General features: G+C 49.7%; 1 protein-coding gene across 1 annotated transcript; it reads right to left on the bottom strand.

Annotated features, from left to right (window-relative positions):
- Window positions 1–495: 495 nt before the first annotated feature.
- On the bottom strand, window positions 496–8,335 carry LOC133353023 (protein FAM110C-like). Its single transcript, XM_061569087.1, has 2 exons — window positions 8,165–8,335; window positions 496–3,184 (listed from the first exon to the last, which is right to left on the bottom strand). The coding sequence occupies exon 2, from the start codon at window positions 2,934–2,936 to the stop codon at window positions 1,887–1,889; it is 1,050 nt and encodes a 349-aa protein (XP_061425071.1). The 5' UTR covers window positions 2,937–3,184; window positions 8,165–8,335; the 3' UTR covers window positions 496–1,886.
- Window positions 8,336–22,736: the final 14,401 nt, after the last annotated feature.

Here is a 22,736-nt window from a genome sequence, read left to right on the forward strand (position 1 = left end):
GTGAAGTATGGTCAAACAAAACCCCCATGACTGAAACAGCATGCGGAAACTTTCATCCAGCAGTGGATTGAAAAAAGGGTCACTCGAAAAAAGTATTGTAAATGTAATAGACTTAAAACGCTGCATTGAGTTATCATTTTGTTTATTAAAGTACGAAATAGAGTTACATATTTACATCACCAAACTCTCATGTGGATAAATAACCGTCGGATATTTATGCGCCACGCTCCAAGACTAAAATGTATTTGTAGCAAATACTCCCTCGTTCATACTTATTGGGTCTTTTCGGTCAAGTCATTTAGGTAAAAATATAAAATAAAATAAAAAACGAATGAAAAAACAACTAAATTAAATCACGACGTTTCGGGCGCGACACAAGCGTCCTTCTCTCGTTCAGTTCGCTGTACGCTAGACCCCACCGAACAAGCCCGGATTCTAAACGTGAACCATGGCCACACAGAAAACGAGACGACATGACAGCCAGCAACAAAGACGAACTTTCAATCACGTAACTTTATTAAATCCCAGTCATTTTAAGGACACAAAAAACCCAAACACTGATGTAGGCGGGGTCGGATTAACGCAGGGACCTTCAGGGCTGCACCCAGAGGCGCCTTGAATCCTGAGGGGTTACCGAAATATAAATCATCACCGCCAACGTTGATCAATCCACTGCTGGATGAAGACCTCCCCCCCCCCCCGCTTCATGATCCCGCGATACAACGATCTACCCAGCACCTTCACACAAATGGATTTCACGGCTCCATCTCTCTCGGCGGTCGTCCTCTCCTCGGATGCATTCCGTTCCCCGGCTGTTGTCTGTTAAACGGTTGAAGTGCAACACTTGTAGCACCGTGATGAAATCTTACAGGTACATTTTTTTGGTAATTAAAGCCATTGCAGAGCGATGGGTCATACTAATTAGCCGAGTCGCGCGTCGAAATACAATTTGCTTCATCTGAATTTTTCTATTGACAATTCGCTTGTATGTCATACGTTAAAACGCCGTAGCTAAACCAACCAAGGTGGAGCGGACGGCGTCAAAACAGTCGAGGGAAGCGAATGAACAGAGAGAGCCTTTCTCTCAATTTAGTTTTATTTTAACTCCCCCCCCCCCCCCCCCCATCAAACGTAACCAGGCCCTGCTTGTAAGTTCTCAGCAGCCGGTAGCCACGCTCGCCTGGAAGGGGCGCAACATGCTTCTGCTCTGCTTTTGCTTGGGAAAACTCACCACGTGATGCACTCAACGTCCCTCCGCACGCACGGTACGACGTCGTTTATCCGACCGTCAGCATAACTGCCCTGACGACCATGGCGCATAAAGTATGTTCTGCAGATGTCCACAAATCCTAACCTTTCCCCGCACAGTGGCGTGCCCTTAGCCTCAGCGTGCGTTCGCTTACCTCTCTAAAGCACTGCCAAGCATCTCTCCGCGTATTAAAGCAGTTTGTGCGACATTGTTTTGTCCAGGACAACCTCTTTCAACCTCTTTCAACTTGGTAACACTGAAGAGATGCGGGAGGATCGACACCAGTCCAGATTTTCCTTGCGCTTGAACAAATGCTGCTGGGTAATATTCGTCTTGAAAACAAATAGGCCAGCGGACCAAAACATATGTTCATTCATAGGCGGAGACACTCAGCGGATTTCCGTTACACACGAGAACATTTGTGCGTGGCGTATAACTGTCAGTTTCTAGAGATGGCCACACACGTACGTTGAACTTCTTTCGCAACCGTACAGAGCCAACCGTGCCCATCGGAGGTGCGACCTCTTCACGTATCAGCCGCCTACACCTCAACGCCCACCCCCACCAGCGAGCCGGACGTGCCGCGGCACGTACGCCACCGCCTGGCCCTGCGCCGCCGGTCATCGATCGTCCCTCTTCAAAAGCAACTGGCCCGCCGGCACCCGTAGAGCCACTTGATGATCCTTGCATTGCGCTCGACGACCGAGACTCGCGCCGGCGTGGGGTCCTCCCCTCCGTCGTTCTCCCCTCCGTCGTTCTCCCCTCCGTCGTGGTCGCGCCACCGCTCCGACAATCCATCGAAGTCGGGGTCGCTGGAGGAGACGCTGCTGCCGGCGCCGGCGCCGACACTGCCGCAGCCGCCACCGCAGCCGCCCCCCCCTGCCCCCACGCCGCGCAGGCTCGCGACGATTTCCCGGTCGAGGCCGCACTCGTCGAAGAACGAATCTGGCTCCGTTTTGCCGCCGGGAAAAATGAGAGAAGACGGCCTTTGCGCCGGACGTGGCTCGTCCCGTGACGCCGATCGCCGGGCCGGTCCCGGGTTGGCCTCCGCGGCCCCGTCGGTGACGTCTCCGAGATTCTCCTTCGACTCGGCGCCCGAGTCCTCCTCGTTGCCGGCCGACGGCCTGGCGTGCCTCTCCCGGCCCCCCGCCACACCCTGGAAGAGCCTCCAGATGAAGGCCACCGCGTTGCTCCTGGCGCTCGCGCCGTTGCCGCCGCAGGACGCGTCTCTCTCCGAGCCGCCACGGACGAAGCCGTCGCTCCGGCGCCGGAACGCGAGCCGGGGGTCGGACGGTGGCGGCGGCGGCGTCCTGCGCACGCCCTTGCGGCACAGGTCCTCTCGCCGGATCTGGTGCAGGTTGCCGATGGCGCTGCTCAGCATCGCCAGGTCCAAGTTGCCGGCACCGCAGCAGATACGCCCTCTCGACGCGCCGACGATGAGGCCGCCGCCGCCGGCCGCGAGCTCGACGGACGAAGGCCGGGCGACGTCGGGGCTCTTGACGTACTTGAGTCGGTCGGCTTCGAGTCGCTCGCGAACGGACATGCCGCCCTCCTGGCAGCTCCGGCGGTTCGGCCGGAAATACTCGGGCCCCTTGTTGAGAATGCGCAGGGGGACGATGGAAGACGTCGGCGACAGACGATCTCCCAGGGATCCCAGCCTCGGCTGTTGGCTGACTTCCACCGACATGACGGAAGGATGTAAAACACCAGCGCGGAGATTCCTCTCGGGCCGAAAATAAAATACAAAGGCACTCTCTGCAGCTCCCTCTACCGCAGGTCCACCAGTCAGCAGTTAGTAATTGCGGGACTGCACCTCTACCACCGCTGCAACTCTATGTTGGTTTGTGTTAGGAGTGAACTTCCTTTCCCCATTGTTTAGCTTTCTCCCTCTCGAAGTAGTTTCGTTCTTCAAGCGAGTGCTTCGTTTTTTTTGGCCTGTTAAAAAAAATAACAAGACAAGGAAAACAACATTAAGTCACAATTGTGAAAATGTAATGCTCGCTGCTGCTGCTAAGACTGCACGTGACATGCTCCCATGGCCACACTGGAGCACAGTCTGCCGCAATTGAAAATAAAAGTCACCTTACAGACAATGGATTGATACTTCTCTCCACACCTTGGTAGAGGAAGGAAGAGAGATTCGTCGGGGAAAAAACAAAACTAATGCGTCTGGCACCTAAGCAGATGCTTCGTTAATCCCTGTAAATCTCTTGCGTCTACCCTCTTGCACTTCCCCCAATGACACCATTAGAGAGTAAGAAGATTTGTACTGTGATTGGATGGGATGTACAAAGCTCGATCACAATCATCATCATCTATGAGCTACCCACTGCAGGATGAAGGCCTCCACCAAGCCCAATCCACTCCACTCCTGCCCGAGCAGCCCTCGTGGTTCCATCTCCACCGTGGACGTGCCCTCTAGGACTCGTTCCTCCCTTCGACTGGCGTTCCGTGATTAGTCTCGATCTCACTGGCCATCATCCCTCCTGGGTGCGGGTACTGCCAAGGCCACTCGTTCCTCTGAAACGATCAATGCGATGTCTAACTTGCGTACGTGCTCGAGCCCAAGTGCTCCCCTCTCTTGCTCAGCGGCGTTCCAAGCGGGCAACCCTCCTCGCTACTCTGACCGCGTTTCAGCTCTCGTCCCGTTTTCGTTCATCGATGTCCTCCGTCTGATGATCGGCCGTCCACGTCAAAGTTAACCTGAGGATGCGCAGTCTGCTTTTCAGCACTCTTTCTTTATTTAATGTTTTCTGTAGCCCGATGCGTTTGTTCCCTGCATGCGTTTTGAGCAAAACAACACTCGAACGTCGATTGCGTGTTTGTGGACTTTGCGATTGCTGTTTTACTCCGCTACAATAATTGTATACATGCAGTATGCTGCATGCGTAGGTCTGTTGAAGTCAGCTCGTGTGCAGGTGCTAGGTGGAAGTTGCATCGTGGGAGATGAGGTGGGGGTGGGTGCCTTGGGGATAGCTTCATTCAGCAGTGGGTTGACCGTGGCTCACGATAATGCCCGCGACGACGACGACGATGTGTGTTGAGATGTTTAACGGCAACAGCAGTGACACAAACAAGTGACGGCGTTGGGCAGTTTATTTACGTGGCACCGATCAGTGGCTACCAAGGCAACCTTGAGCCTCGGATTTCCGAGTTATCCAAGTGAAGATTTCCGGTGTGACTGGTGGCACCGCCCAGCGGATCTTGGACACAGGGAGGACACCGCGGATGCAACGCGCCCCTCCCAACTGGCACGTTTCTTTAATCTGACTTTAAACTGCGCTGGGCGAGGTGGAGCGGTGGCACAGTGGTTAGCGCAACTACTGCCCTCCATACTGGAAATCGAACTGTGCTTGATTCCGTAACAAGGCATGCTATCATTACCGCCCCCCCCTTCCCCCCCCGTGTATCGATAGTTAAATTGCAGTGTGTAGTTTCATTGAGGGACTGTGTTGATGTCTTGGTGTGGCCTGGGACTGTTTTTGTTGATGTTTCGCTGCCTTTCCCAAGCCTGCACTTAGTGTTGGAAAAAAAATCGGTCGGCACTTTTACTTATATTTTATGTGTGACTTTCTTACCTCGAGTTTACGCTCCTATCGTGTATTTGTATTGTTGCAACGTTCTGACCCTCCCCTACTGGACATTTGTGGAAGAAAAAAAAAGCTTTACAGCTCATCAGATTCTTCCAGGATGAGTAAACTAAATTAAAACACAGATTCTGCTCCTTGCCACACTTTCAAAATACTACTGGGAGAGCGAACATATATGTTACCATCAGTGATCATGTGTTCTCCCAACCCCTTATGGTTAGGTCAAGTTACAATGGTGCAGACAACATACGTTACGTTATTCTGAAAGACGGTGCAGGATGGGCGTTGGGGGAGGGGGCACAAATAGCAACAGGGGGCACAGAGAGTCGGCATATTCACGGAACCTATAGATCTCACGGGTAATAGGTTCGTGGATAAGAAGAGTTATTTTTCGATGTGTAAGGGAGGGGGTAGGATTAGACGGTGGTAGGAGCGTAACGAGCGTGGGGGCAGGGGGGTGCCTTGCCCCCCCCCCCCGTACCCTGGTGGCCACAGCTACAAGTTGGGGGCCGCCTTAAAAACCATCATCATATTTTTTTCAACAACAGTGTCAAAGAACAAGCAACTTATTTAAAACGCGGTTGAAATGTGTTTGGTTTGTTATGAAAACGCTTTCGTTTACGTGCCGCGTTTGATTTAAAATTTAATGAGAGCAGTGTCGTTTGGCGACCGTGCGAGACAAATCCCACATTGGGGGGCCCCCACCTGGCCGATTGCCGCACCCCCCTGAGCACACGTTAGTCACTCAGCCACTGGGCGGGTGGGAATCCTTCCTCGGACAATTGCGTCGGAGGTTACTTTTATTTATTTAACGACACCAGTCCAGCAGACGGGGGCACAACAGGGGAGAGTGGTCCCCAGTGGCGACCCGGTCTGGTGGCACGGCTGCTCCGCTTGTCGTATGGCCGATACACATCTGGTGCCACAACTGCAGTTTCACATCCAGGTGGTGAAGCCAGAGATGACCGCGTCAGGAGTATCGCACTGTATCGCTGCAACGTCTGCTTCGTATTTGCGGATCGGGCAATCGAGAAACACTTTGTATTTTGGAGTGAAAAACTTTGGCAGCCTTCGCGCGGCCCACTCTGTTAAAGGTGAGACATCTCATAAATCTCCGGGGGTCTCCAGAGCAGCAATAACGCAAGCTCAGCCCGCCTGCCTGCCACCACCACCGTAGCTGCAGGTCACATTTCGCGCGGTGCAGAAAGCGCAGCGAGCAACTTGAGGGCAAGCCCCCCCCCCCCCCCCAGCACGCGTAGTAGCAAGCAGCGCATGGGGTGGTGGTTGTGGCATGCAAATTAATCACGGGGCTGTCCCCTTCACCCCCCGCCGCCCACTTCAGTGTTGGGACTTGCCTCTTTTAAAAAATGACAAAAATGTATCCATAATGGAGGTTCTTCGGGTTAGATCGCGTATATACACTTATTAGTAAACTAGTAAGGGTTGGCTGTGGCGGGTGGTGGCGGGTTTTAACGACACGTCTATATATTTACGCGATCTAACCCAAACATGTTCTATTATTGATGATATTGGTCTCTAAATCTACGTGTTAAACTGACAAAAATATCTGTTTTGGTTGAAATGCTCTCGAGACCTGGTTTTCAACCGTGCACGAGTTGAATTGTTCATAAACGCCGGCGTTTATTTTAAATAGATTTCGCTTTTTTTTGTTGCCATCGCTCTCCCGAAACATTCGGCCTCTCGTCTCCGTAAAGCAAGATCCGCGCATTGTCATTAAATCGCGCGGTTATTGGCAATCAAAGTAAAATGCAATGCGGCGGCATTGCAGACTCCATTGCGTTTACACTTGAAAGGAAAGTTCTGCCCCCGTCTCGCCGCTCTCGGGGTGCAAGTGAGAGTTTCGTTGATTTTGTTTGACCAAGACGCGATAGAGAGAGAGCTCGTGAGGCCGCGATGTGGCGTCTCATTCGCAAGAGTGATCCGGCTCACGCTAAATGACAAAAGAAGCAACACGAAGCGCTGCACGAAGCAAAGTTCGCAATATCGCCGTGTCGCTGAGCAAAGGCATGCGCGCAGAGGGTGGCGAGCAAGCCGGCAAGCACCGAAACTAATTGTGACTACTGCACGAGGCGCATCACATCACCCTGTGGTTGAGGCAACCACAACCATCTTCTTGGTTCTCTCGGTAAAGTCACGTAGAAAGGAAGTAATAAAAGAATAAAAAGAAAACATAATAAAATAATTCTCACGACGTTTCGGCCACAACGCAAGCAGTCGTCCTGGTCTTCACCTGAGAAGGGAAGTAATACAATAATAAAAATATAACATAATAAAATAATTCTCACGACTTTTCGGCCACAACGCAAGCAGCCGTCCTGGTTTTCACATGAGGACGGCTGCTTGCGTTGTGGCCGAAACGTCGTGAGAATTATTTTAGTATGTTCTAATTTTATTATTTTATTACTTCCCTTCTACGTGACTTTTACCGAAAGAACCAAGAAGATGAATCCCTGCAATCACGAAAGCTTTAAATCGAAATTCAACCACAACCAGTTAATTCTCTAGAATTTAATCTATTTTTTTAGGAAAGTTTCTTTAAAACAGAAATGATTGTTGGGGTTAAAGTAATTGGGGGGGGGAGGGGATCACAAGACATCTGGGTCACCCTGCAGAAGCAGGACTTTACTCAGCGTCTCCACATATACGTGTACACCTAAACAAACACACGCAATGTCTGGACACGTGCCTTTTGGCTTTCCAGACCAACGCTTGATAAAGATTGCTCGAATACAGTTACAGGTTACACAAAACACAATGGCATTACTTCTTGCCATGTAGAAATAATAATAATAACAACATAGCGTAATTCATTTATAATTAATTGCATCGCACAAGCTGTACAGTAATTATATATTAGGGCCAAATCTTATTTTATAGCAACTAACCAAGCAAATTAAAAACTCTCAGAAAATAAAAATGAATACACAAAAATGCAACCAAAATGAAAGGCACAAACAACAATAAAGTTAAACTCCGCTTTGTTGTCATTCCACAAACATGTTGTAGCCCATGAGCATTGTACACCTTGCAGACCAATATTATCAAACAGCATTTGTCAAAGCAAGAACACTCTGGACAGAGCTTCTCAGTTGCGATCAGCAGAGTCGGGCTCGTTAAATGATGCTACTGCTGCTGCTGCATCACCAGATGTTATCGGTAAGAAGACCTCAATACAAAATACGAGACACCGTTGCAAACCAAAACAAATCTCAAACAACCTCATTTATAGCAACAAGCTCGGAGTCAGCTTGGAACTTACGAACAAACAAGACAAACACAAGTAAAACCGACAAAAACGACTTACTGATTGTAACTGAGAAGAGCCTACGGACTGCTGTTAACCCATCTTGGTGCGACCCCGGTTGATACGTCAACGTTTAGATGTCAAAGTCCTCAAGGTCCTCTGCAGCATTCGCAACAGCCGACAGTCGCTTCTCCAGCTCGCAAACTCATTCAAACCGTGCAGGCAGTTGAGTGGAGCTTAAGTCATGAGAACGATATCTGCGAGCCAATGGGGAGCTGGGAAAGCCGCCCATCTGGCCGAAACTTCTCCCTCCTCCCTCCTCCTCCTCCCATGAGATCATTGTTTGCAGACGCCCAGCTTCCTGTAAAGATAACAACATCTGTTGTCCCGCAGAACTAGCTTGGCAGCGGGCCGTATATTTACACAAGTGGTGTATTGTGTCCCCTGATCCGTGGTTTGAAGAGTGGGGCATTTGTTTAAATGTAAACAATAACAAAAAAAACCTGTTTGAATTTAGTGAAATGGGAAACATTATTGGCCACCTCGTTTAAAAAAATTGAAACAAGGATACATTTTATAATTACACGTGTCTTCTGACTAGAACTTATCATGCTAAACGATGACACTTTTTGTAAGTACGCATTTCTGAAGTTGTGCGTTCGATTAAAATGTGCACGCCAAGCTGATGTGTATTTGCTGCCATCCGCTGCTAACCCTAATTGTTTGTACCGAGACGACGTTCATTATGGTGTTCGAAAAACTTCAGAAAACACTCGTTACTCAGCAGGGAAAATCAATAGCGTCATATTACCATACAAACGAGATCCGAGCGGTTGGGCTCTCTGGCTTTTTGCGATTGTGTCATAAGGTTTGTGCCACGTGTCGTTTGGCACGATGTCAGACGTTTCGCTCAACGTGCTCTGAACTTTCTTCAGGATCTTTCATTTCAGCTCCCGAAAGACGCTTCCAGCACATGGAGTGAAACGTCGGACCATCATAGCTGTCAACCCATCACGGTTTACTCCGTATTCTTATACAGGGAAAGTGAGTTTTCAGGTCCATACGGGCAAACATTTTTTAAAAATATATTTGTTTGTGTCTCTCCCTTGTGATGGGACTTTGTCGGATTATTTATTAGGGCACGGGGTGACCAATAAGGCTTGAAGAATTGGTCTGTAATAAGGCAGGGCACTGATAAGCCGGAACAAAACACATTATCAGAAGCTATCAGAGGTGTATGGCCGATTGGTTATGTAAACAATGCTAAAGTATGTCCACGAATGAGAGCCAGGAGTCACGACTGACTAATCACTCAACATCCGGCGTCAACTAAATGACAGACTTTCTGCAGCGTCAGTGAAAGGTCGGCTAACGACGAAATCACAAAGAATGCGCCCGATCTCGTCACGCTCTAAGAAGCGATTAGAATCGGAAATTGTATTTATACTGGAGGAATCCGATGAGCTATAGAGTTCTTTGTTTCACAGATGCCCACGAGGGGAGGGTCAGAACGTTGCAGCACCGAGCCCTGGATAATGCTTGGAACAGGCGACTACTTTGTACGCAAGAGTTTTTCCGCAGAGCCGCGTGCTACGCTGAAAGCAGCAAAGGCCGGTGCATCAAATTTATTGTTGTGCTGTACTTCTAAGCCCCCACGATTATGCTCCCTGGCTTCACCAACCCGCACTCGCCAGCGTGGTGGTGAAATATGGTCAAGGAAACCCCCGTACGACATGAGATGGGTCTCACCCAGCAGCGGATTGGTTGGACAGTACTTACGCAGCTGATGCATGCGAGCAATGGAACTGTTTACTATCGCGCACCGCTCAAGGCTCACAAGCATATCATTAATCACACGTTCACTGTGCTGCCTTGCAGTGGCTGAAAGCTTCCGCGGCCCTCTGTGTACCCAAGCTCTTGCTTGTGCAGCTGCTGGGGTACGAATTCAACAGGCAATGACATTCAGCCCCACTCTCTGCATTGAACCGTGGCCAAAGAAGTCACAATGAGCACGAGAGTTCCTTCCCAATGTCTCGTTTAGTCGTGCTTGAGCGGAGCCACACAGATGTCTCTGTTGACCCAGCAGCTGCCTCACCCTTGCCGCTTAACAGCGAAAGGTCGCGTTGGTAAACGCGACGTCTGGCTGCGCTGGGCAACTGCTTCGCACCCATCTATGCGCAAGGACACAGCTATCAAAATTGATACACGCCCGGGAATTGGTCAGCTTTGGCTTCTCCGATGCGTTCATATTGGGGTCGTGCCACGCGTTGTTCGGCACGATGTCCGATAGACATGCACGGCCACAGAGCTGAACGGCCACAACCGCGCAAGCCTACGCAGTACAAAAATACAAACTGCTGTTCGCGTAGGAACGAGACGCGTGGCGCAAAGTGTGTGGCTTTAATTATTGCGCATGGCAGCAATATGTTCAGGAGCGAAATGCCGGTGTCGACGAGGCGGCGTCAAAGGGAGCGTTCGTGTAGTTTTGTGTGGACGCTGTATGCAGGTTGGACATCTGTTGCACCGTACGTAGCCAACCGTGCTACAGATACCTCTGTCGACACGGCAGCTGCCTGACCCTTGCCACTTCCTCCGTTGAAGGACTGCAGGCTGCAGTTGTTTACTATAGGGCCCAATAGATTGAGTTACATCACCACAAACAGCGAGCTGTTTAATTCGTGCGATGCCAATATTCATTGGGTAGTTGTTTTGTGTTCTTCCCTTGTTTGAATACACAAAACTCACTTGGCCACGGAGCAGGTTTGTTTCATTGCGTCAACACAGAGGCGCTCCAGATGCTACTCAACAACAGAGGCCGGTCTTCCCATCTTCCCAGCGTTGCCCCCATTCCTCCCCGTCCAACATAAACACGGCAGTGCCCCCCCCACCCACCCCGCCCGCCCGCCTGTCACCCCCTCCTCTCTTCCTCGTTCACCTCCTCGCGCTCATTCCTGCGTAATCATCACCCTCATCACTATCTCCTTCTCCCCAGAGAGAGGGGAGCCTCGGGGAAACTCCCACCCCGCCTCACCATCACCACCACCACCGCCACCGCACTCCCCAGGAGAAAATTACACACTCCATAGCCTCCGTGGGAGTCACCACAATCATCTCACTTACATCAAGCGCCTGAGAGTGTCCGTCGCGACCCAACCCCGCAATTACTCCCCGGAATTAAATAAAAAAACACCGTGCCGGTTGTGGGTTTTTTCCATATTCTGGCCTGCCGTGTCTTTTTTTTATTTCACTGTAGCAACGCCCGTGGTGAGAAACTCTCCGTCCTGTCATTAACTCACCGTGCACAGGGAGGTCAGGATGCTGCCCTGGTGGCATGAATAGTTCGCAAACGGTGAGACTTGCAGCAATCGTCAGGTCTCAAATAACGCGCCAAAAAGACGTGCACCATACAAAAATGTCCACCCCCCATAACCTCGTGCATTCTACACACATACTTACACACACATTCTACACACACACAAACACACACACAAACACACACACAAACACACGCACATTCTACACACACACAAACACACATATTCTACACACACACTTACACACACATTCTACAAAGACAAAGACAAAGATCCCCCGTATAGCCTTAACAGACTGTAGGGGCAAGTGCTGTTAGCGAGCACCTATGAAGGCCGGAACGGTACACGAAGGGGTGGGTGGCCAGCACCACGCCCGACCGCTTTTGTCTCCCTAGTGGCAATGTTTACACCGCACTAGGTACTCATTTGAGGCTGAGTCGACCTAGGGGAGGCCCGGGACCGGTTCAGATAATCGTCACTGGTGTTGGCCGTGAGCGGGAATCGAACTGGTGACTGGGTTCATCGCGAAGCGTGCTAACCGCTACACTATCGCTCCCCATACACACTGACACAAACACACACATTCTACACACACAAACACACACATTCTACACACACACATTCTACACACACACATACAAACACACACACACACTAAACACACATTCTACACACACACACAAACACACACCAACACACACACATTCTACGCACACACACAAACACACACACACAAACACACACATTCTACACACACACACATTATACACACTACACACACATTCTACACACAAAACACGAACAATCACCAAGTTCCTGGAGAAGTGCATTGTCGGCTCTCTTGTTTTAGGGCACCAATCCGGAGTTCGCGCGGCTCGATTCGATCTCCCGGTGCGGCACTCGAAGCGAAGTTTTCACGTGTCTTAAACGCCTCTCGCACACCCCTCCGATTACCTCGCGGTTGACTACGTGCCGTTCGATGATACCGGCGGCAGCTGCGATAATTGCCACTTGCCAGCTTTTCGCAGAGAAAGAGAGAGAGATCGTAGCTGCTCAAACATGCAAATGAATTCTAGATTTGAAGCTTTCGTGACTGCAAGGATTCATATTCTTAGGTTTTTTTCGGTAAAGTCACGTAGGTAAAAAATTAAAATTAAAATCAACGTCGTGATTTTTATTTTATTTTTATTTTACTTTTATTAATTTAATGTTTTATTTTTTTACCTACGTGACTTTACCGAAAAAACCTAAGAATATGCAAATTAATGTTTCTTGTGTGGTTGGGCAAGCGCAGTTGGCTGGCGAAGGCAAATAGAAGCAACAGTTTGCCCGATTTCACTGCCTGGTGTTAGGGGCGAGATTCGCTCATCCATGCAAATAGCCCCGCAATAGATCGGCCTTGCAAGCCCCCACCCCTGTTGAGTCAGAGCCACAGTCTGGCTTATCGGTACGAGCGAGAGTAGCGATTGACCACCGATGACTTTATTTTTTTACTGGTGGATTAAACCTCTGTGATCACAGTTCTCTACGATAGCGATGTCACCGCGGTAGCTACAGAAACAAACATCGTCATCGGAATATTGTTTTGGCTAAAAATGAATACGACGTGATCCACGTGCAAAAATGACAATATTAAGTGTGTCTGTGAAACAGATACTACATAGCCTCGGCTGTTGTGCCTATGGTGGCTACTGCCCTATGGGTTCGGGGGGGGGGGGGTACACTACCAGCATTTGCCACCCCAGGTGTTACCGACCAACCCCCGTGGCTCGTGGTCTTTTGTTATTAGGCGGGGCAGAGTTTGCCGGGAGCCATCGGTTGCTGCTGAAAGGGTGATCACTGGAAAGAACACTCCCCTGGGCTTCCTGCACCGAGCTGTTGGGACAATTGCGGGGGCCTTTTCGTGTGTGCGTGACACGTGTAGGTGGCGCGGGCGGTGTCCGCGTGATGTTTATTGCCCAACGTGCACACAAACCACGCAGTGGGAACTCGTTTGAGTGCGCGCGTGTGCCTACGTGAGGACAAAGAGAAAGATCCCCCCCCCCACCTCCTATAGGCTTAACAGACTGTTGGGGCAAGTGCTGTTAGCGAACACCTATGAAAGCCGGAAAGGTACACGAGGGGGTGGGTGGCCAGCACCACGCCCGACCGCCTTTGTTTCCCCAGTGACGATGTTCACACATCGCACCGGGTACTCATTTTAGGCTGAGTCGACCTAGGTGAGGTCCAGGACCGGTTCAAAGAATCGTCACTGATGTTGGAATCGAACTCGGGTCGTCAGGTTCGTAGCGCAACGCGCTAACCGCCACTCACGCGTGTTTTTGAGAACACACACACACGCGCACACACTAAGAGCGGTGGCGCAGTGGTTAGCGCGATGTGCTACGAAACCGCCCCACCAGAGTTCGATTCCCGCTCACGGCCACCAACACCAGGTGACGATTATCTCAACCGATCCTGGGTCTCCTCTCGATCGACTCAGCCTCAAATGAGTCCCTGGTGCGGTGTGTAAAAGTCGCCACTGGGGAGACAAAGGCGGCCGGGCGTGTCGCTGGCCAACCACCCGCTTGAGTGCCGTGCCGGCTTCCATAGATGCTACCCGCTAACATTACTTGCCCCGACAGGTCTGTCAAGGTTATACGGGGGACCTTTGTGTTTGTTTTGACACGCACACACACCCACGTTCTGTCACGCCAAATCAAGTTTTCGTGAACGCATAGTTGAAGTGAAACGTTTAGCGATGCCAGATCCAGGTCCTCGCATCGCGCGCCCATAATTGGCAATACAAACAACAAAGGCGCAAGTCCTGAAATGACATTCTCACGCCACTGCTGGCGGAAGGGCCTCGATGAAAACAAAAAATACCGATCGCGATGATCAATTACAGGGAGCTTTGGAGAGCCCCTCTAGAAGCCAATCGCCTTGGAAGAGATCAGAGTACTTACAGCGTTATCCCAAAACGCGCGCAATCTACGGATCGACGGACTGTTGTGTGAATGTTTAGACTGCTGACAACTCAACGCATTCGTCAATAACACTGCGTGGCCTTGAAAGCAAAAAAAAAAGATATGTGATAGGTGACGTTTCAGGTAATTGCCCTTCTTTGCAGGACACAGAGAGGCCAAGAGAAATAGAGTGGATCAGAGTTGGGGCCTGATTCGAATACCTTAGGGGTGGCAGAGGCTGGGGGCTGGGGGATTTAGGAAACGTGTCTATTGTTTCAATTGCAACAGGACCGAGCAGCGCTCCAAACCATTACAACCACGACAACATCCCAACAATACGAATAATCATTTCAATAAATACAGCGTGAATATCGTATTTTTAAAAAAAGCATCTCGAATAATTGCACAGGGTAAACAAACACGGACACACAGAGCAAAGACAGACCAATTGTTAGAAACAATACATCTGAAAAGGAACAGAAAGGCAAGAGTTTGGCGGATTGAGCAGCTGTAAGAGATACTGTATATGAAAGCCTCACTGAGTCTCAAGACTTTTTTTCACGTGGGTCCTCTCACATTTTCGCAGCAGGAGGCAATATTGCTGCTGCTGCTGCTGTGTGTAATCATAATTTTTCTCGCCAAAGAGCATAAGCCATCGTCACGCAAACTCCGGTCACTCTCGCAGAAGCGGCTTTTGGCTCACCATCGAACAAAGACGGTCACTGCATCGCACGCTTTGAGATGTGCATCTGCGGCCGTCTGGAAGCCACTGGAGCTATGCACTTTTAAATATATTTTTTTAGAACTGCATTTCGTATTTATTCTGTTGTCCTTCCCCCACAACTCCAATGTGCACGGTTGGCTACGTGTGGTGCGAAAGAAGTTTAACATACATACATACATAATTGAGTAATTAGTTTTGGCAATTACCAGTAAAAAATGTAACTTCGGCCAATACCAGTTACATTGTATGTTTGTATTTGCTATGGGAAGAAACCGGATCCCATGCGAAATAGAAGGGACACATACAGACTCCACACAGAGAGACACCTGAGTTCGGATTCGAACCCAGGTCCTTCCTTGCTGCGAGGCACACGTGTAACCACTATGCCACTGTGCTATCCTATGATTCAGACGACGCCATCTCGAACTCGTACTGCCACAGCAGGAACGGAACGAGCATTGATGAGGATAGAGATGAAAGTGAAAATAGGGGGGAAATGTCACATCATCATCATCATTAACCGTGATCTATCTACAGCTGAACTGATGCCTCCCCAATCCATCGCCAAAGTGAACAATATTATGGAGGCATTGCCCGGGTGTAACGAGTCAAGGGAAGGGCAGAGGTCGGTTTCGAGTGTGGACCGTAAAGACGGCAAGGAATCGGCAGTGCAGACAGCTGGGAGGGGAAGAGAAATCCAAACCTCGGGAGCAGCCGATGAGACGCCGCAAACACCCAACACGGTTCGGAGAAGGCTGATTTTTTCGTGTGGTTTTCCACCGAGTTTCTCTTCAGGGCTGCTGTAGTGGAAACGAGAACATCGGCGAGATTGAGCAGATGCAAGACACCCACCCTGACCCATTCTCTTCATCCATCGCATCGCAATCACCGCTGCCCATCACAAACACACACTCAACAGCGTGCGATAATACACGTGAAACGAGTCAGAGTGATTTCCTGCTCAAGCGAGCATCAAGCCGACGCCCATCCCTAGTTTACAGCCCTGTCGTGGAAATTTCATGTTCGTATGGCAGGGGCGCGAGTAGATCGACAGGACAACCGATAATTGAGTACCCGACAAAGTGGTACCGATTTTAATCGACGGCGTAGGGACGATGGACAGAGTACAAACCCCAACCTGGATTTGAACTCGCAAGCTTTCGATTGCGAGCCGTTCACTCTACGGCCGATGCCGCCCGGTAGGGCTACAATCTGCAGCTCACAAATCCAACACACCGCCCCCAAAACACGTGGCGTTAAGGTATCAAGTTGACTCTAAATAAACGAAAAATTATTCTGGATTTGAAGCTTTCGTGACTGCAAGGATTCATATTCTTAGTTTTTTTCGGTAAAGTCACGTAGGTAAAAAATTTAAATTAATAAAAGTAAAATTAAAATAAATAAACGTCGTGATTTTTATTTTATTTTTATTTTACTTTTATTAATTTAAAATTTTTACCTACGTGACTTTACCAAAAAACCCTAAGAATACGAAAAAGAATGTTTACAAAGTACCGCCTTTAATGCAACAACTATTAACTCATACAATACCAGACGGGGGTGGAGGGGGGGTGACATTGTACACGCATATCAGCTGCCCACTTTGCCTGGATGAGTGCACTTTGTAAAAATGCAGCGAAGCAGACAATTGATGGGTTTAAGTCGGGGGGGGTGAGGGGGGGTGCACATCTCGCATCGTGCTTGCGTCGACGTCTCTGGCGCCTCACCTCGTGCTCAATGGAGACGCTGGAGGAAAGTGGAAGTGCTTTGTTCACAACCGTCGTTTCATCTCTAGTCGTGGCAGATGTGCCTCCTGTAAACACGGTCACAGGCACGCACCGCACAGCGATGTTGTCAGACATTAGGCCCCATTAGGACGCCGCTGTGTGGAGTAATGGCGAGGACACTCGGTCCGTCCAATCCAGAGGTCACTGGCGCGATTTTGATCTCCAGGTGCAGCGGTAACAAAACAACAAAAAAGGGGGCAATTTTATTTAATTCCTGGCCGGGCGCTGTCCAGCCAGCTGTATGAATGAGTCGGACAGGTCGCGCGTGCTGAGGTCAAGCGTCGCCACAGACCCCATCTCTTCCAAGACATCGAAGCAGTGCGGAAGAGGAAGGCCCAAACACCCTCTAGAAGGGCTTTCTCTTAGGCCCCATCTGGCGCAGTGTTCTTCACTCATGTTCAGAGGGACGGGGGGGCACTTTCGCCGATAAGACCATCATCAGTGTGTATACGCATTTGAACCCATTGGGGGTTTGACAGCAGCATGATGGTGGTGAGTGTTGTCACGTGTTGTATATTGTCAGAGGGAGGGGGGGGGGGGACGCACATCAGGGGCCGCACTAAAGGCCACCAGGAGCCGCCGGTGTTCTGGGCCTCGCGGCAGAAGGCACTTCCACTCGCAGTGTCCTGAGCAAGCAATTGCAGGGCTGCACCTTTGCCTCCGACAAAGATTAAATAAAGAGAGATACTTCCGCTACGTTCGTGTCACCTGCAGGGCGCGCACACATCGCTTTAGTCATCTTTACAGCCCAACTGTCAATCCCGTGCCGGGTCCACCGCTCCGTGTCAGTCATGGGCGGATTGTTTTGACCATTCCCCCCAGTTTGCTTGTAAACAAAATTAAGGGCTTCGAAAGTGTTCCATTTTCTTTCAAATGGCTGCCGATGATGATATAATGAATCCCGCGTGTTTGGGTGGGAGGGGAGGGGGGGCGAGACATTTAAAGGTGACAGGAAGTTTCCTGAGAAGCTGGAGGGGGAGGCGATCGAGCCCTCGCCGAGATGGGCGAGGCGCAGTAGTTAGTGCGACCGACTGGAAAGACGGCATTTTAATCTGTGCCTGCCGCTTGCAAACGCAAGGAGAGGCAGGGAGGGGAGGGAGATCAGGGAGGGGAGGGGAGGGCAGGACCTGGAGAAACGCCCTGCAAGTTTATTGACCCCTACAGCTGTTCATGCCAGATAAAGGCACAGGCGCAGCCCTGCAATTTCTTGCTGATGCCGCTGCTGGAAGAAGGTTCCTCGCTAGAGCTGGGCGGCTGTTTTTGGCACAAACCAATTTTTCTACGCCGGCCTGATGTCTTGGAAGAGGTGGGAGCAACCACACTTTTCCCCACCACACCTGACCTGCCAATCGACGGTGGTGTAACCCATCTATACCGCTGGGTGGACAGAGGCTGGGATTTTTGTTTCTAACCAAAACCTGTCAATGTTTTCAGCTGCCACGCCAGAAGATTGGACCGGCGACTTCTGGATTAATGCAATCTGTAAATGAGGAACAATTCCACCAAAAACACATTTCAGTTTTGGCAACGTTTGCTCGTCATTTACAGATTCAGTGGTTGGTGTTGGCACTCACCAAGCAATGACGGCCCGTCGTGTTGGTGCGTGGACTCTGCGTGTATGGTTCCCAGAGGCAGTGAGCATTCTTGACTAAACTGCAGTGATGAGCCCTGATCATGGCAAAACCGGTCTACAGTTGTGTCTGTCTCACTGCTGCCTGTCAATCAGAGTCACATTTGCTCAAATTGTATTCGACAGTGGCCTAAAACAAGGGGCACCAACAATGCAGCTATTCAGGAACTGTTGATGGTGATTGCCTGATGCGCGAAGCCGAGTGATTCTTCTTGACGCTTTGTGTGTTTATGGAGACCTCTGGATTTCCGGTCCAGTGTGTCAAACATTACAACACACGGCAGCATCCCTGCCCGTACCAGAGAAGTCATTCAACTGGTTCTTACAAATTGATGCGCACTGTGTTGGTTTTGCGCAACCAAGGTGAGTGATCCCACCAGTGATACCGAGCCGAAATTGCAGTTCAAAAATAAACACGCGCCCCCATCCACTGCCAACTCTTCCGAACGGCTGAAAGTAGAAATGTTTGTGACCTATTTGATGTTGACTCTTAGGAGTCTTTTTTTTACGCTCAGTGGAAACAAGAAGATGCTCGGTGTAGTCGGCACTTTGCTTCGTTCATCATTTCGTCAAAATTCTTTTTTTAAACTTAGCTTTATGTAAAACCCCCACCTCTCGGTCACTCTCTCGCTCACTCTCTCGGTCTCTCTCTCGCTCGTCAACACCGAAGGGAGTCGAGCCGAAAGGGTCTTGATTTCTCACACGCTGCCATGCCTGGCTTGGAGTAGAGCTTTGTTGGTATTAGCTTCTGCCATTGGATCACAAAGTATTCCTATCCATAATAATAATCAAATATAATATTGCATAACTATAATCCGATCATACGATGTAAACATGTTTCGCATAGACTCATCTTTGTTGTCAGTGTCAGTCAAAAAATAATTCCCAGAACAGCGTTCTGAGCCGTTCCGGTCGACGTCAACCACGGCGTAGAAGTGATCAAAATAACTCCGTGCTCAATAAACGCTTCTGATAACATCACCTGGGTTCGTACCTGAACCCCATCAGATCTTGGAAGCTAAGAAGGTGTTGAGCCTAGATGGTGCTTGGATGGGTAACCCCCCCCCCCCCCTTGTGTTTGAATGGCAAACTCCATTGCCGTTCTAAACTCCCACCACCTTCGTCAACCCGCACTGACCCAGCGTGTGGTGAAGTATGGTCAAATCACCTTCACTGCCTGTACGGCATGGGGAGGTGACACACCGGGGGGCTGTACAGGTACACGCTGTCAATGAACGACACACAAACTATTTCCGTAACTCAAAGCAGCGATTGTGTTCAGCGCGAAGCAACAATAACGCACATTTAAAAGTAAGTTCTAAAAATATATATTATTATAATCTTTCAGATGCCATGCGATGAGTTTTGACAAAGCAAGGCTTGGGGGTTTTCAAGGGTTCTGGGAAACATTCCGCCACGTTATTTTGAGAAGCTAATCTCACTCATTCTACCCAGCGCGCTGTCTATTTTTCTTCCTGCTCATTCAACAAAAGGGGGACCCCTTTTCTTTGCTGCCTAATTTCCTCGCCGAGTGACAAAAGCTCCGGTCCCGACCGCAAAAGAGTTGGCCCCACTCCACCAGACGGACGGGACGTGATCAGATAAAAACGCGCTTAAGCAACGTGTCCCGTGAAGGAGTGGAAAGCTTAGCCTGCCAATTCCTTTGCGGTGCTGAACAGCACATCGAGGCTACGCGACTTCACGATCTCTGTCCAGCCGGGCCACCAAAAAGCACAGGTGGTAGCTGTATTATCTACCACCAAGGAATAACGGAATAATATCTCGCGACCTCGAACACATTTTTAACTCGAGCGCTCAGACTGCATTGCTGTTCGTCTCTCCGCCCGTCGCAGCAACCGCGGTCATCTGTCTTGTCCCTCTTCACCCCCAGACCATCATCATCATCATGATGATCGCCAGCCATGGTCAGCCACTGATGGATGAAGCGGAGGCACAGTCACTACACTATCAGCTCAGGGGATGCGGCAATCGTTCTGGTGGGACCCCAATATTTGATTTGTCTAGCACGGTCACACCAAGGCTATTATATATCGCTGTTCCTCTTGCCTAAACACATCGTTACGCTCACGGTCTCGAACATTTAGCGCTGTAGGGGGCGCTCCGTTTTAAATACTATTTATTTTATACTGTTGTTGAAAACATACCACACGATGGTCAGTAACTCGTAGCTTTTGCCACCAGGGGGTACGACGTTTCGCAAGAAATTACACCAGGCATCATCAGGCGACAGCAAGATCACAAATCCACGACCTCCTGCACACCCACGAATCTGCCTGCCGCCTGATGCCGACACCTCATGCACGAGTGGAACAATCACAGACTCTCTTCTCTCCTGCGCGAGACTGCGACTACGAACTCCAAGCCACCGACACGAAGAACTTCACAACTGCCCCAAATATAACACGTTGTGGCGTTGGCGGGTGTGAGTCTGCAATTCACCAACTCAGACAAAGCAATTGAAGGGCTAAGTCACTCACAATAGAATCTCTTAACAGCTGCTTTCGTATGGGTATGTGTGTACGTTGAGCATCTCTCGCACCGTACGTAACCAAGCATGCTAATCAGAGGTGCTTTTCATAGGGCATAATAATTACTATTTAGCTATTATTGAATGTACCAGGTAAGGCCCACTGAGTTGCACAGCTCTTTTTCAGAAGCGGCCTGGCCACAAATGACAGCTGAGCAAAGTCGTTCATCACGTGGAAATATATTGCAGCCAAATAACTCCAAACGCGCGATGTCCATCTTAAATGTGGAGGGGAAAACCGGAAGAACCCCCGGAGAAAACTCCACGCGACCACGAGGAGGGAGAGAGAGAGAAAGAGGGAGGTACCGCAAACTCCAAATATACAGCAGCAGGCGTCAGCGCTGGGATCGAACCCACGACCTCCTGCATACCAGGCGAGGGAGATAACATCTTGCCACCACGGCGCACCCAATTACACAAAGGGAGTGGTGCTGGGGGGGGTGGGGGGTTACCTGACAGTGGGCTCACGGAGGCACGCGCGCTGCTGCACAACTTGCGCAGGATGATACACATGATCATCAGGCACATCTTCTTCCGTCTTCTCGCGTTGCTTGTCCCACTCTCCGATGCCCCGATGTGTTGCCACGAATCGCGCCGCCGAGGCGAGCGAGACGGGCACGCGGCGGGTCGCGGAAATCCTCTTTCCGGGCAGCTCGGGTACTTAGTCCATTGCTTCATCTCGAGATAAGCTGCTTCAGTTCTAGATTTGAAGCTTTCGTGACTGCAAGGATTCATATTCTTAGGTTTTTTCGGTAAAGTCACGTAGGTAAAAAATTAAAATTGAAATTAATAAAAGTAAAATAAAATAAAAATAAAAATCACGACGTTTCGGAGGCAACACAAGCTTACGTCTTCAGGTGGAACCGTCACAGCACGATTGCTGTATCAAGTAAATGAGAGATTACAAGAGATACCACTCCGTATATATAATGTTTCAATTCGCCGCTGCTGTCCGTCGTGAAAACACAGGTGTCCAAGGCCAACACGTATTATATTTAACACGTGGGAGGCTTTCGCGACCAATATTTTTCATAATATAGATTTATGGGTCAGATCGCGTTATTTATAAATGTGTCGTAACCCTCCACCACCCGACACGGCCAAACGGCAAGATGAAGCTGATTGTAATTATCAGCGAAACGTTGTACTCAAATTGTAATTATTAGCGAAACGTGGTACTCAAATTGTAATCATCAGCGAAACGTGGTACTCAAATTGTAATCATCAGCGAAACGTTGTACTCAAATTGTTATTATCAGCGAAACGTCGTACTACTCAAATTCTTCAAATGCTGTTGATTCTCTCTTCAGCACACCAGTGGGCTAAAGAAGTCAATTAATTTGTCCTTTGAAAACGTGACACATCTTTGACTGTTTGGCCGTGTCGGGTGGTGAAAGGTTACGACACATTAATAATTAACGCGATCTGACCCAAAAACCTATATTATGAACGTATTATATTGTCCGTTCAGTGCATTGGCGGATACAAGTGGGGGGGGGGGGGGTAGGAGGGTCATGAGGGCTATCGTCCCCCCCCCCTACCTCAGATAGGACGTCCACCGAGGAGATGGAATGAATCCATGTGCAAGAGCTCGGTGAATTATGACATCGGCGGGATTGTGAGACGTGGCGATATATCTCGGGCTGATCATGATGATGATGATTTGTAAATATATGATTTAATT

Source organism: Lethenteron reissneri, chromosome 42 (genome assembly GCF_015708825.2).
Source record: "Lethenteron reissneri isolate LAM-NWPU_2019-01 chromosome 42, ASM1570882v1, whole genome shotgun sequence".
Taxonomy (NCBI): Eukaryota; Metazoa; Chordata; class Hyperoartia; order Petromyzontiformes; family Petromyzontidae; genus Lethenteron; species Lethenteron reissneri.